The sequence below is a fragment of the Penicillium nucicola genome (genome assembly GCF_028828085.1).
Source record: "Penicillium nucicola strain IBT 29836 chromosome Unknown utg000001l, whole genome shotgun sequence".
NCBI lineage: Eukaryota > Fungi > Ascomycota > Eurotiomycetes > Eurotiales > Aspergillaceae > Penicillium > Penicillium nucicola.
This window is the reverse complement of record NW_026643125.1, coordinates 4,218,181-4,231,567: the sequence shown is the minus strand read 5'-3', so window position 1 is coordinate 4,231,567 and position 13,387 is coordinate 4,218,181. Positions and strand designations below refer to the sequence as shown.

The 13,387-nt window shown below is 50.9% G+C and overlaps 2 protein-coding genes across 2 annotated transcripts; both read left to right on the top strand.

Moving 5' to 3' along the window:
• Positions 1-769: 769 nt before the first annotated feature.
• On the top strand, positions 770-7,259 carry acyA (adenylate cyclase acyA; the record flags this gene model as incomplete). The annotated part of the gene is made up of 2 exons (XM_057124018.1): positions 770-948; positions 1,049-7,259. 2 exons carry the CDS (start codon positions 770-772, stop codon positions 7,257-7,259), a joined length of 6,390 nt encoding a protein of 2,129 aa, XP_056989751.1.
• Positions 7,260-8,087: 828 nt separating this feature from the next.
• On the top strand, positions 8,088-10,430 carry N7511_001592 (putative sister chromatid separation protein (Src1); the record flags this gene model as incomplete). Its single annotated transcript, XM_057124017.1, has 2 exons — positions 8,088-9,661; positions 9,806-10,430. The coding sequence occupies 2 exons, from the start codon at positions 8,088-8,090 to the stop codon at positions 10,428-10,430; spliced, it is 2,199 nt and encodes a 732-aa protein (XP_056989750.1).
• Between the last annotated feature and the right edge of the window lie 2,957 nt (positions 10,431-13,387).

Below are 13,387 nucleotides of genomic sequence, written 5' to 3'. Positions count from 1 at the left end.
TCAAGGCAACCAATCGATCCAGAAGGGCCATGGTCAGAATGCTCAGTGTCATATATCATACTTCATAAGCTCCACAGGTCAACTTCGGGGCACGGACAGCCTCACGGACCAACTCTAGAGTATAAAATGAATTGAAAGGATAGGAAAGAGAAAGATGGAAAAGATGAGAAATGTCAGAGAGGTAAGAACTTCCATCAGAACAAACAAGCTGTAAAAAAAGCAGTCCAACCCAGTCACGACCAGGAAAGAAAAGAGGAGGTTTCAGACACCTCTTTCATGTCGGGACCAGGATGGCTCCCGCCTTTGTCATCCCCACTCAATCTTGAACCTCGAGATCCTTTCCTGCATGCGGGTTACCCTTGATTCACCCTCCCCCATTTTACGTATATCATCTCATCTCTGTTGATCTGTGCTCACGGCTGAGAAGGCCCGTCTCCTTGCGCCTCCCCGCCTAAACTCCGATCCCACGCTGTCACCCCCCGTCGATCTCTACAACTCCACGATCACCACCCCCCCCCCCATCGAATGCCCTCAACGCTCTCTTCCAGCTTCTAATCCCCATTACCACATCGCCGGAGCGACCTCCACACGGCGCCTGTACCCGAGACAACTGAATCAATACACGTTGCAGCTCCGATCCTCCATTCCTCCCGGGCATCGTCGGCGTCATTCATGCTGAACTGCTCCGGGATACTCATTCCCCCCAAGATACAGCTGGCTGCAACTTGAGCAGGGCCGCGGTGGGATTCGGCGGAGTCACAGAGCCGCCATGCCGGTGCGGGAACGCCCCCATCCCGAAAATCGTCAGGGTTCGGAGAGCTCTGGCAACAGTTGGATATCACAAGAGACTGTGCGGCACCCCGAGAACCAACCTCGCGACCCAAACAAACCGGCTGCTAGTAATCGCAATGCGGAATGTTTCCCGGGATCTTTAACGATGGACACCAGGTAAGCTCCTTCACCCTTGATATACCCCGCGGGCTTTTTCCAGCATACCGGGGACTTATCTTCAAGCTCTGAAAGACGATACTCATTGGTTTTTGACTAGATCGGACCCTTCGAGGCCCCCACAGATCAACTGGGGGACGAATTTATGGTCATGGAACTCTCCCGACATCTCCCCTACCGAGCAGCGCAAGGCGTCTGGCTTCAGTGACCATCGCGAGGCTTTAGTTCCCCCCAGCAATCAAGACAGTCCCTCCCAATCCACCTCCACGAGTCCCCGACCTCCACCTCTACACGCGTCTCGCCTTGGTTCCGATGAATTTGAGTCGATCGCCCCGTGGAGCTCAGCTCCTGGCACTGGTCCATCCGATGCTCCCGGCACGTTTTACAATGAGTACTCTGAACACGAAGCTTCCCCCGCATCATTCTCATTCCGTCCCATGACTGGGCGGACGTTCGCTAGCGAACCCGCCGAATTTGAATACCACGGAGAACCCCGGCGGCCATCTGCTGCGAGCGCGACCACGGTGAGCAGCCAGGGTTCGAGATCTAGCATTAGTCAGAAGCTCCGGAAGAAGCATCTGAAGGGTTTATTAGGAGACGACTACCCTTCGCCTGGAGAGCGCGAAGCTACCGACGATGGTTCCCAAAACGCGCCCAGCTGGCGTGGGGGGCTTGTCGATCAGCTGAAGGCGCGAGAGCGAGCAAACTCGGATGGTTCTCGGGCACCCGATGGCTCTGGATCACACCGTTCCCAAAAGCCACGAGCTGCTACACCATTGCCTTCCAGCGACATCACTCCATGGGACTACCAGAGTATCAACGATGTTTCACAGTATGGAGAAGCACCTGTGCGACATGTTCCAATCGGACCCAATGGGGAGCGACTCGATTCCCCAGATAATGGTGCCTCGGGGAGTAACCATGGCCGCCGAGGACACGGCAGACATCGTCCTTCGCGAAGCAAAGATGAGAAGCCGACTCTTGCTGGTGATCTGGCAGGCTATCAAAATCGACCGGCTACAGGCACAGATGATATTGCCTTACGCCCGTTCAACGATAACTACTTGACGTCACAGACTACTCTCGGAGGCCGATCTACAAGTCCAACTTCCAGCGTCCGGAGTGCATATCGTGATCGTGACCACGATGGAAACTCAGGACACCCCAGGATTGGAGGTTTCATCAAACGGGTTTTCGGCCATGGATCTAAACCTCACGACAAGTCGAGAGCCTCTTCTCCTCCCGCGCCCAAAAGAGGTAGACAGGGCAGCGTTGAAGGGAGCACGCCTTCTCGCCATCTAGAATCGGCAGACTCGGATCGAAAGAAAGAGTCCGGGAAGGGCCTTATCACAGGACGAAAGCTCGGTCCTCGCCGTGTCTTCACTAATCAAGGCGGCGATTCTCACGGCACCAACAAGGATGACAGAAATCAAGAGGAGAACAAACATTTCTTCCCGCTTGACATAGACATGGGCGATTTGAAGGGAATCGTTCGTTCAGCTTCGCCGAATACTATGAAGCGTGGTGTCGATGGGATGACTACACCTCACGATGAAAATGGAAATGAAAAGCCATGGAACGCCCCAGACAGCTGGCATGTCAGGGGACCGCCTGACCTTACCGTGGACCAAGGCTATTTCGGACCTCGTGAGCGTGAAGTCTCCTTCTTTATTCGAATTTTCCGAATTGATTCAACCTTTGCTACACTTTCAGCTAGTGTGAATGCAACTGTATCTGAGATTCTCTTGATGCTTGGACGGAAATCCTTCTTGCAGGATCACCTCAATAATTACGAGATTGTCCTGCGAAAGAACGATTTGTCACGCCAGCTCGATCACAATGAACGGCCAATCCAGATGCAGAAAAAACTACTCGAAGAAGTTGGTTATACTGATAAAGACCGGATTGAAGATATCGGTCGTGAAGACCACAGTTATCTCTGTCGGTTCATCTTCCTCCCAACTAAACTTAGCGGCTATAGCAGTCTTGAGAGTGACCCTGGATTCAATAAAGTGCAAAAGTTCAGCCATGTTGACCTCCAGGGCCGCAGCCTTGTCACCATTCCGATTACACTATATGCCAAATCCTCGGAGATTATTTCGCTCAATCTGTCTAGGAACTTGTCATTAGATGTTCCCAAAGATTTCATTCAAAGCTGCATCAATTTGCGGGAGATCAAGTTCATTGGAAACGAAGCATCACAGCTCCCGCAGAGTTTCAGTCTGGCTGGCCGGCTGACATACCTGGATGTTTCCAACAACTGTCTGGAAGAACTGAGTCACGCATGTCTCGATCGGCTGACTGGTCTTGTTAGCATTAAGATGGCCAACAACCGATTGACCGAGCTGCCCAGCTACTTTGCGAATTTCCATGCCCTGAGGAGCTTGACGATGTCATCAAACGGATTCAAGGTCTTCCCTGAGTTCATTTGCAACTTGAAGAGTCTGGTCGATCTCGATATTAGCTTCAATGGTATCGAAGAATTACCCAATATTGGCCGCTTGGTGACTCTCGAACGCCTGTGGATCACAAACAACAACCTCAGCGGGTCTCTAGATGAGTCCTTCAAGGAGTTGGTGAACCTCAAAGAACTCGACGCTCGCTTCAATGCTATCACCAATATCGACAATCTATCATCTCTTCCACGGCTGGAGCAGGTCTCTTTCGGTCACAACTTAATATCGCGCTTTAAGTGCTCGTTCCCAAAATTGCGCAGCTTGCATCTGGACCACTGTCCTTTGACACACTTTGATGTTGACGCTCCTATGCCAACATTGACATCTCTCAACCTTGCGTCTGGCAAGCTCGCCCAATTCCGGGACACCATCTTCGAGAACTGCCCTAATGTAACCAAGCTCGTTCTTGACAAAAACCATCTTTCTTCCGTCTCGCCCCAGGTTGGCAAATTGCGCCGATTGGAGCATTTTAGCATGATCAAAAACCCTCTTTCATCTTTACCTGCAACCATTGGTTGTCTTGTGGAACTCAAGCACCTGAATCTGAGAGAATGCAATTTAACATCTCTCCCTTCAGAGATCTGGCATTGCGCGAAGCTGGAAGTGCTCAATATCTCCTCTAACATCCTGTCCACATTCCCCAAGTATGGTGCTTCGCCGCCACTAGTGCCTGGGGAACCCACTCACGCACCAAGTACTCCAGGAAACCTCAACTATGAGGATATTGGCCCATTGGACGAATCAGGTCTGCGCCGACCTAGTCAAACATCCACCGTCAATGGTGTGATGAACTCCATTTCACCAAATGGATCAAATCGGAATCCTTCAACTGCAACATCTGTTTCGCAGCAAGGTGGTGGTCGAAAGGTCTCCACTGCGTCGCGTTCATTCACGGATCAAAATGGCGTCTCTCGGAAAGATTCAAACTTCTCGCAGCAGATGGCTATGACATTTGCTGCATCTCTCCGAACACTCTCCCTTGCCGATAACAGACTCGAAGATGATGTTTTCCGTGAATTGTCTTTGCTCCCTGAGCTTCGCATTGTCAATCTTTCCTATAACGACTTGACGGAACTGCCTCAGGGAATCCTTAAAAGATGGCCCATGATCTCTGAGCTCTATCTCTCCGGTAACGAGCTGACTTGTCTGCCGTCTGACGACCTGGAAGAAGGGAGTAACCTCAAGGTTCTCCATATCAATGCGAACAGATTCCAGGTCTTGCCAGCAGAGCTTTGCAAGGTCAGCAAGCTGTCGATCCTTGACGTTGGAAGCAACGCGTTGAAGTACAATGTGTCCAATTGGCCCTATGATTGGAACTGGAACTGGAATCGCAACCTCAAATACCTGAACTTTTCGGGTAACAAGCGCCTGGAGATCAAGCCAAACATTGCATCTCTTGGTCCCTCGGCTACTAATGGTGCTGACCTAACTGATTTCAACTCTCTGACCCATCTTCGGGTCCTGGGGTTAATGGATGTCACCCTGACTATTCCTACAATCCCGGAGGAGACAGAAGATCGACGTGTGCGAACTTCTGCCTCATTGGCTGGTACTCTCGCCTATGGTATGGCGGATTCTCTCGGTCGGACCGAGCATCTGACCATTATCGATATGATTGTTCCCCGGTTGAAGCAGGACCATGTGGAAACACTGGTGGGCATGTTCGACGGTCAGACGCTGTCTAGTGGTGGTTCTCGGGTAGCGAAGTACTTGCATGAGAACTTCACTCCCACTTTCTCGTTTGAACTTAAGAAGCTCCAACGGGACCAGGATGAGACTCCGCTAGATGCGCTACGACGGGCGTTCCTCGCCCTGAACAAGAACATGGCAGGATCTGCCTATCGATCCATTGATGACCGTGAAGTCCGTCAGTATCACAGAGGCTCTACTGCAGCCAAGATGCTCAACCAGGCCGACATCCAATCGGGCGGTGTTGCCACTGTCTTGTACCTGAACCACATGGACTTGTATGCGGCCAATGTTGGTGATGCTCAAGCTATCCTGATCAAGTCGGATGGCTCGATGCGTTATCTGACACAGAACCATGACCCCGCGGAACCAAATGAGCGCGCACGCATTCGTGCTGCAGGAGGCTTCGTCTCGCGTAACGGCAAATTGAATGATGTGCTTCCTGTGTCAAGATGCTTCGGACACTTTACCATGATGCCCGCTGTCATCGCGGCTCCCTCTACAATGCATTGCACTTTGACGGAACAAGACGAGATGATCGTCTTGGCGTCAAAGGAACTCTGGGATTATGTCACGCCTGAGGTTGTAGTCGATATCACGAGGAGAGAACAGCCAGATTTGATGTTCGCTGCTCAAAAACTGCGTGATTTGGCTATCTCCTTCGGTGCCACCAACAAGCTTATGGTCATGATTCTGGGCGTTGGTGAACTACAAAAGCGACGACCGAAGCCTCGCCCCTCGCTCAACACTGGGTCATCTACCTTTGCCGAGGAACAAATCATTTCAACTGCCAAGCGTCCCAAGAAGCGTGATGGTCCTGGTGATTCACGGCTGGCTCGCTTTGACTTCGTGGATGCTCCAGTCGGTGAATTGGCTATCATGTTCACTGATATCAAGAAGTCCACAAGTCTGTGGGAGGTCTGTCCAGATGCAATGCGCTCTGCGATTCAAATCCACAATGATATTCTACGTCGACAGCTTGGTATCTTTGGTGGTTACGAGGTCAAGACAGAAGGTGATGCCTTCATGGTAGCATTCTCGACGACAACCGCAGCCCTGCTCTGGTGCTTCAACTGTCAAAACCAGTTGCTCGAAGCAGAATGGCCCACTGAGATTCTTGATCAGCCACAATGTCGAATTATTGTTGACATGGACAACAACGTCATATTCCGTGGTCTCTCCGTTCGCATGGGAGGTCACTGGGGTGAACCCGTCTGCGAGAAAGACCCAGTCACCAACCGAATGGACTATTTCGGTCCTATGGTGAACCGTGCCTCGCGAATCTCTGCCGTCGCGGACGGAGGTCAAATCTTTGTCTCGTCTGACTTTATGAGCGATATTCATCGCAACTTGGAGATCTTCGCTGATGCTGAACGTTCTGCATCCACCAGTTCGACTGATAGTCACCCTCGTGGCGACAGTCTTGGACACAATATTCGCCGGGAGCTGACCCAGCTGAATAGCCAAGGTTTCGTCATCAAGGATCAAGGTGAACGCAAATTGAAGGGTCTGGAGAACCCAGAGCCCCTCTACCTTGTCTATCCCTCGGTTCTTTCTGGTCGTATGATCACTTCGGATGATACACAGGAACGCGACGGTCCTGGTACAACCATGAACCCCAACAATCAGTTGGATATCCAGACAAATGTCATTTGGCGTGTCTGGGAGGTTACTCTCCGTCTCGAGCGACTCTGCAGCGCTCTTGAGAACCCTGAAGCACCGGGTCTCGGAGAGCCTAATGTCGCCTTGTTCAACATGGTCAAGAGAAATGGTGGTGAACTGAACGACTCCACTGTTCTCAGTCTAGTCGATCAACAAGTCACTCGTATCGAGGTGTGCGTCAACACACTCTCACTGCGACACATGATGCGCCCGATTAAACCGGGCGACAGCCTCAAGGACCATGCCGTTCCCATCGGCGAAGTCCTCCAGCAACTACAAACCCAGCTCGCCGAGTTCCAAGCTCTGAAGGAGTCGCTGGCTGGTGGTCCTCCAGGCATCACCAGAGGCTCAAAGCTCCATTACAACAACCTCTCTTTGAGCCCTCCCCAAAACATGAATAGCGATATCATCTCCGCCTCTTCATCTTACCTCCACCTCCCTGGTGATACTGCTCAAACTTCCTCTGACCCGACCCGTGGTAACCCTGATCACGGTCAAATATAACTTATTCTCCTGTTTTAATTCTTTGGTATTTACTATCCGTTTTTGATTTTTTTTCTGACTTTCTTATATGCGCTCCTCTTCCTTGTACCTTTGTTTTTACGTGGGCGGCGTCTCACTGGCGGATGGGAGTCTGCAAATTTGTTTTATACAGCATTATGGCATGGAGCCACGGTGATAGTTTCGGTTTTTTTATTTGCTCCTCACTTGCTGGCTTTTGGGGGTTGTATTTGGCTTGGACAGTGAATATATGTTACAGTCTATATGATAATCATGAACATTTTGCCTGAAGTACTCTTTATTTAATTGAGATAGAATTTGATCCTACATTTTTGTTCTCTCCCGCTCTCAATGAAGCTATCTAGAAGCCTTATTTGCTATATAATATCTAAATGTCGCTGGAGTATACTCAAAACAGACCGGTCACGTGAGTATTGTTTTTGCTGCGTCATTGGCAACTTGTTCTTTCTCATATTGACACTCAACTTCTAGATGAATTCAACCACAGGCATCCTCTAGAATTACCTTCTTCTTCCTGATATTCTTTGAGAAGTCATCGCTAGTTTTGAACCTGAAACGCTTTGGGCCATTTTCCCGCCCCGCCTGTTGCCCTGGCTACCAACATTACGAGCCAGACAAGCGTTATTACACCTCGGCCAAAACAACAGAAAATCCCTGTTACCCCAGTCAAACTTTGAAACAGGAGCGATCGGTGGCATTTCACTCGAATATTGAAATCTCACCTAGCCATCTACCGCGCTACACGCTCAATACCGCTCGTCACAAAATATCTACGTCGCTAATCCAGTCCGTGGTCGGGCTTTGCCAAAAATGGCCGACGAATTGGATTACCTCTATCCAGACTTTGATCTAACGACACTTACCGTCCCCCGTCTCCGATCCATCCTCGTCAACCACGACATCGCCTACCCTGCCTCAGCGAAGAAGGCCCAACTGATCGGCATCCTCCAAGATGAGGTCCTCCCCCAAGCGCGCAAGATCCTTCGCGACCGCGAACGGGTCCGACGTACAAGTGCTGGAATCACAGATATGAGCAGCCGCGAGAACTCCGTGGCTAGCGACGCGAACGACAGGGACTCCATGCCTCCACCAGCGACACCGTCGTCGGTCGCATCTACAAGTCGTGGACAGCGGGGCACATCGCGACGCAGCACCCGGCATTCGACGGCTGACTTCGACGATGGAACTGCCCCGGCTACTCCTGTCGCCGCTAAGAGCTCGAAGCGGACAAGTGTTGCTCGATCAGTGGGCAAGCATGCTCGCGCCTCCGACACGGAAACCAACGACGACATGCTGGCTACCCCGGTTGCTGCTGGTCGTGGCTCGCCTCGGAAATCTACGGCGCGGAAGGTCCGACGTAGTGAAGTTCTGCCTTCTACTGAGGCCGACGACTACATTCCTGGTATCAAATCGGAACCTCACGATGAAACTGGGTTCACGAATGACAATCCTTTCCAAAGTGGCAGCCCTTCTGAAACTCCTAGGAGCACTCGGGCGAGCTATGATGGTAGACGGAAGAGTGCTTCGCGCTTATCTACTGAAAGCCCGGCTCGGGGTCGTGGGCTTCGGTCTCGGAAGTCTGCTACTCCTTCTAGCTTGAAGCAGGAGGATGGGTACCATGCTCCTAAGCGGGAATCATTTGATTTTATTTCTAAATTGCAGCCCCCGCAGGAGGAAAGCGGAGAAGATTCTGAAGAGGAAGAGGACGAGGAAGATAGTGACATGAGCGCCGGCGAAGAATTCACACCTGAAGAGCAGCTCGCCATGGAGAATGAACAGTATGCGCCGCAGATCCAAGTCAGACGGCGCCCCCAGAAGCAGGGAGCCGTGGCCCGGATAGCTCCTTGGCTTGTAATTCTCTTGCTGGCCGGCAGTTTCGGGGCCTGGTGGCGCCGTGAGAAGCTTGAGATTGGGTACTGCGGCCTTGGAAAGCCCACCTGGTCACTAGCCGAGACCAAAGTTCCCGAGTGGGCTAATGTGTTGGAACCTCGATGCGAGCCGTGCCCGAGCCATGCCTTCTGCTACCCAGACTTTGAGGTCCGCTGTGAGAATGATTTCCTCCTCAAGCCCCATCCTCTATCCTTGGGAGGCCTTGTTCCCCTGCCACCAACATGTGAACCCGACAGCGAAAAGGCGCGCCGTGTGAAGGCCGTCGCTGATAAAGTCGTTGAGGAGCTCCGCGAGCGCCGTGCCAAGTGGGAATGTGGTCAGCTGAAGGAAGATGGCAAGGATGCTCGTTCTCCTGACATCAGCGAGACCGACCTCAAAGAAGAAATTGCTAAGAAGCGCCGCAAGGGCTTGAGTGACAACGAGTTCGATGAGCTCTGGAAGGGCGCAATTGGAGAAGTCCTGGACAAAGATGAAGTTGTCAGCAAGACCAAGCAGTAAGTTTCTCAAACCAGGAGGACATTTCATATCTCCTTAGCTATGCTTATCGCTGTGGATATCCGAACTCCACGGCGTTCCTTACAAAGATCTGGTTCTGACATTGTGTCCCGGAACTAACAGAGGTGCCTTCGCAATTACAGACCTTCCGGTGACCTCGTCCTCTCCTCTACCTCCATCGCACGCCTCCCCATCACATGTGCTATCCGCCGTCACTTCCGACTCGCTCTCGTCGCGTATCGACTCCCTATTTCACTTCTAATTTTGGTCATCGGTCTCATCGGCTATGCACGCGCGCGTGTCTTAGCCCGCCGCTCTGATATTGCCCGTGTACCAGAGCTGGTCGCTACGACGCTCGACCGTCTTTCCACCCAAGCTGCACTTTATGCCCACGGCAACGCCAAAGAGCCCTACATTGCGATTGGCCAACTTCGAGACGATGTCCTTCGCTTTGAGCTTCGAGGCAAGCGCCGCGAGGAGCTATGGCGTCGTGTCCAAAGTTTTGTTGAAGGCAACGCCAATGTCCGCGCTGCCGTCCGTGAAGGACGTAGCGGCGATGTTTCCCGATCCTGGGAGTGGATCGGTGGGATCAACACCGTCAGTTCTCCGGAGCCGACTTCCCGCCCAGAGAGTACACGCTTTTCCCTTGGTTCGCCGTCTGATAATACTGCCGTGAACCCTCATACCCCATCGGGCGAAATCAAAGCGGAGCCCGTTTCGAGTCCGAGAGAATCCCGTCGTTGGGACGAGGGTCGTCCGATCTACTGATCACCCAAACTCTGAAGGACCTTGGGCACCTTTGCACGCAGCCGGGCTGTTTTTTTTTTCTTTCTGATATCCCAGTCCCGTTATTCTATGTTTTATGCGAACATGGCTTTTTATTTTGAGTTTTACTCGTCTTAGTGTGGTGGCATAACCTCTATTTTCACAGTACATATTTCTTCCTGTGCATACCAATTTCAAGTCCCTGACTGCTTTAATCCTATTTGCTCAAATTCGCTTTATGGACCTTACTATGCTGTACCCTGTTAGTCTCGACGAGTCTATATTTTTGCAAGATGTACAGCCGATTCGCACTCCTTTGTCTGTTCGGTGACTAGCGCCAAGGGGGCCCTGCATCATAGCGCCAGCATGCATGTAACGCTTTATCTGGCAAAGCACACAAAGCCAACAGAACCATTAGCGTGACTCATTCCATGAAAATAGACGATACGTATTCCAAATTGTCTACAGTAACTGGCCATATTGTCCTCTGTGCGGAGTATACGGGAACTGCATCAATATCAAATCTCGATCCTCTGCAGCTGCACTGCTGACCGAACCCTACAACGACAACACAGACTCCTCCCTGAATCTACAGTGCTCCACTAGTCTACTAGTATTTGGAAGTACAGCACCTACATGGGTATATAAAACAAAGAAATAATAGCCCCTCGTGACCCATGTGCAGTCGAGCCACGACACAAATTTCATGTACAGCAGGAACCAGTGTTAGCCCTTTCAAAGAAAAAGCAACGTAGACACTCGTATTCGAGTGGGTATTCGGATTGCAGTTTGGATTTGATCTGAAACCCAAAAAAACACCCCCAAAAACTCAAATCAGACAGGGGCTTCGCTGTCGCCTGTTTAGGGAACCCCGGTTGGTTTCCGAGATCGCCGTTACAGGGGATGAATAGATTCATCCCCGTATCAATATCAGTCTGCAATTAATGCATTTTAGAGCTGCTCTATACGGTTAGTGTGGTATACTGCGCAGTAGTACATATACGGTAGCGTGTACGATAATGTGGAGCAGTTTTGTCGTGGCTTTACAGCAGTGTTCTTTATTTGGGTTCAGATCTTACAGATAGTCGTGATTCGACGGAAGCGAAGGAAGCTACAGTGTACTGGGGGTAAGACAGGTGAAGATATGAGCTTCCAATCGGGAGGGTGAAATTTAGGAAGTATGGTTGTGTGCTCCGTCCTAGAGTAAGCTCTGCAATAACACAACTGTTATACAGTCAAGCAGCAAAAGTCTGAACAATTACTTATTGGCTCCATATTAGCCCCATATACATGCCGCCAACGATTCTAGCAAATGCAGTCTCCATGAGCAACGCTAGTGAGAGCTTCGTATCTCTCCTATTTCTCCCATTCTTTTCCTATTTCGTCCAAATTTCCTGTTTTCCCTTCTGAGGTGGACTTATATTATAGATTAGCCATGAATCAAGATCTAGGGTTAATCCATAGACCAACACACATGAGTAATATGGCTATTGACGGTAGAAACTTCTATGAGCATATCGATGTGGCATCGGGGGGTTGTAATTTTTGGAGCGTGTCCAATGTATCGTAGGGCATACTTTACAGTACAGATCCAAAAGACTAAAAATTATGCCCCGCCTGTGTGGTTCGAGAAAAGTGGCTGCGGGCGAGGCTCGCTCTGAATACCGGGCGAGAGATATAGCCCGCGCCAATGAAAGAAATGCACCTCAGAGGCAGTACCGTGCGAAACAGAGACCTGCAGAGCTCATTGACCATATTAGACCGGTTAAAAGGCTTGCGGGGAAGGGAGTTTGGTGAGCATCACCGAGCACCACACTCGGTGGAAGTACTGTAGCTGTCTAGGCCTTGACAGAAGTATTTTTGTGGCGAATTGCATTTTGACCGCTTCTTGGTGATCGTCCAAGAGACACCTCGCAGCCTACAAGCGATTGGAGGGGAGTCGATCAGGGTGTAGAATATAATTTTTTTTTTTTTTTTTGCGAGAGCGAGAGCGGGAGATACAGTATGTACAGGCCCCCGCTGGGGCCAGGTGGCCTTGGTGGGAGTACTGGATGCCGGCTCTGTTCGGAGACATGGAGACCCTCTCTCTTGCGTTTGAGATTACTATTCTGTACTTTGGGTACTTGGGCTGGCAGCCACGTACGTACTGTAGAGTGCCGAGGCGCATCATCACTGCAATGGTCGATAAGGATCTGGTGGAGGCAGTGGAGAGACCGAGAACTGCACCCATTCCTTCTGTAGACAAAGGTCTGTGTAGTCTACTGGAGTCTGGGTAGCTTGGGCCGTGTCATTGGTCAGGTTGCACTCACCAATGCTAGGGTTTGTGCGGTAATAAGAAACGAATCGTCGTGAATGGCGCGGAAGTATTCTCCCCGAGATCCTCGGACGTTAGGGTGACAGCCGCACCGATATTTGACACTGCTAGCGGTGAGGTTATAGCGTTTAGTAGAAGTCGCGTCGGCTCTTGGGCCCTTCATTTGCAATTAGCCCTTGTCCATCGTGTATCCATGCATTGTGGGATGCGGTGAGTGCATGAACAATGGATTGCCTCGAGCATTTCCTTATTTGAAAGATGTGGCTCACATAACCTCCAGTCAGGGGTTTGTCAAGGTATGTTTTGGCTCCTAGACTCCCAGTGCAATGGAGTAGCATGAACGAAATGTGTACTTGGACATAGGGCCTAAAGTTGGCCCTATTCTTTCCCGCTTCGTCTTAGTGCGATCCACGGGTGTTCCTGAGCAAGTGTCACTTGCAACTTAATCTGCATGCTAAACGCTAGCCACGCGCTTCTCGTGGATCGCAGATACTCAAAGTACTGTACTGTCGTGGTTATAAGCGTTTAGGCTTCGATCCATGAGAGGTGAGACCCGGCATACGGAGTACAGTCGATCTTAACATGAGACCTGGATTAAAATGCACGCACGCAATCTAACCCAGTCGACTTCGACATTTCACAAGCC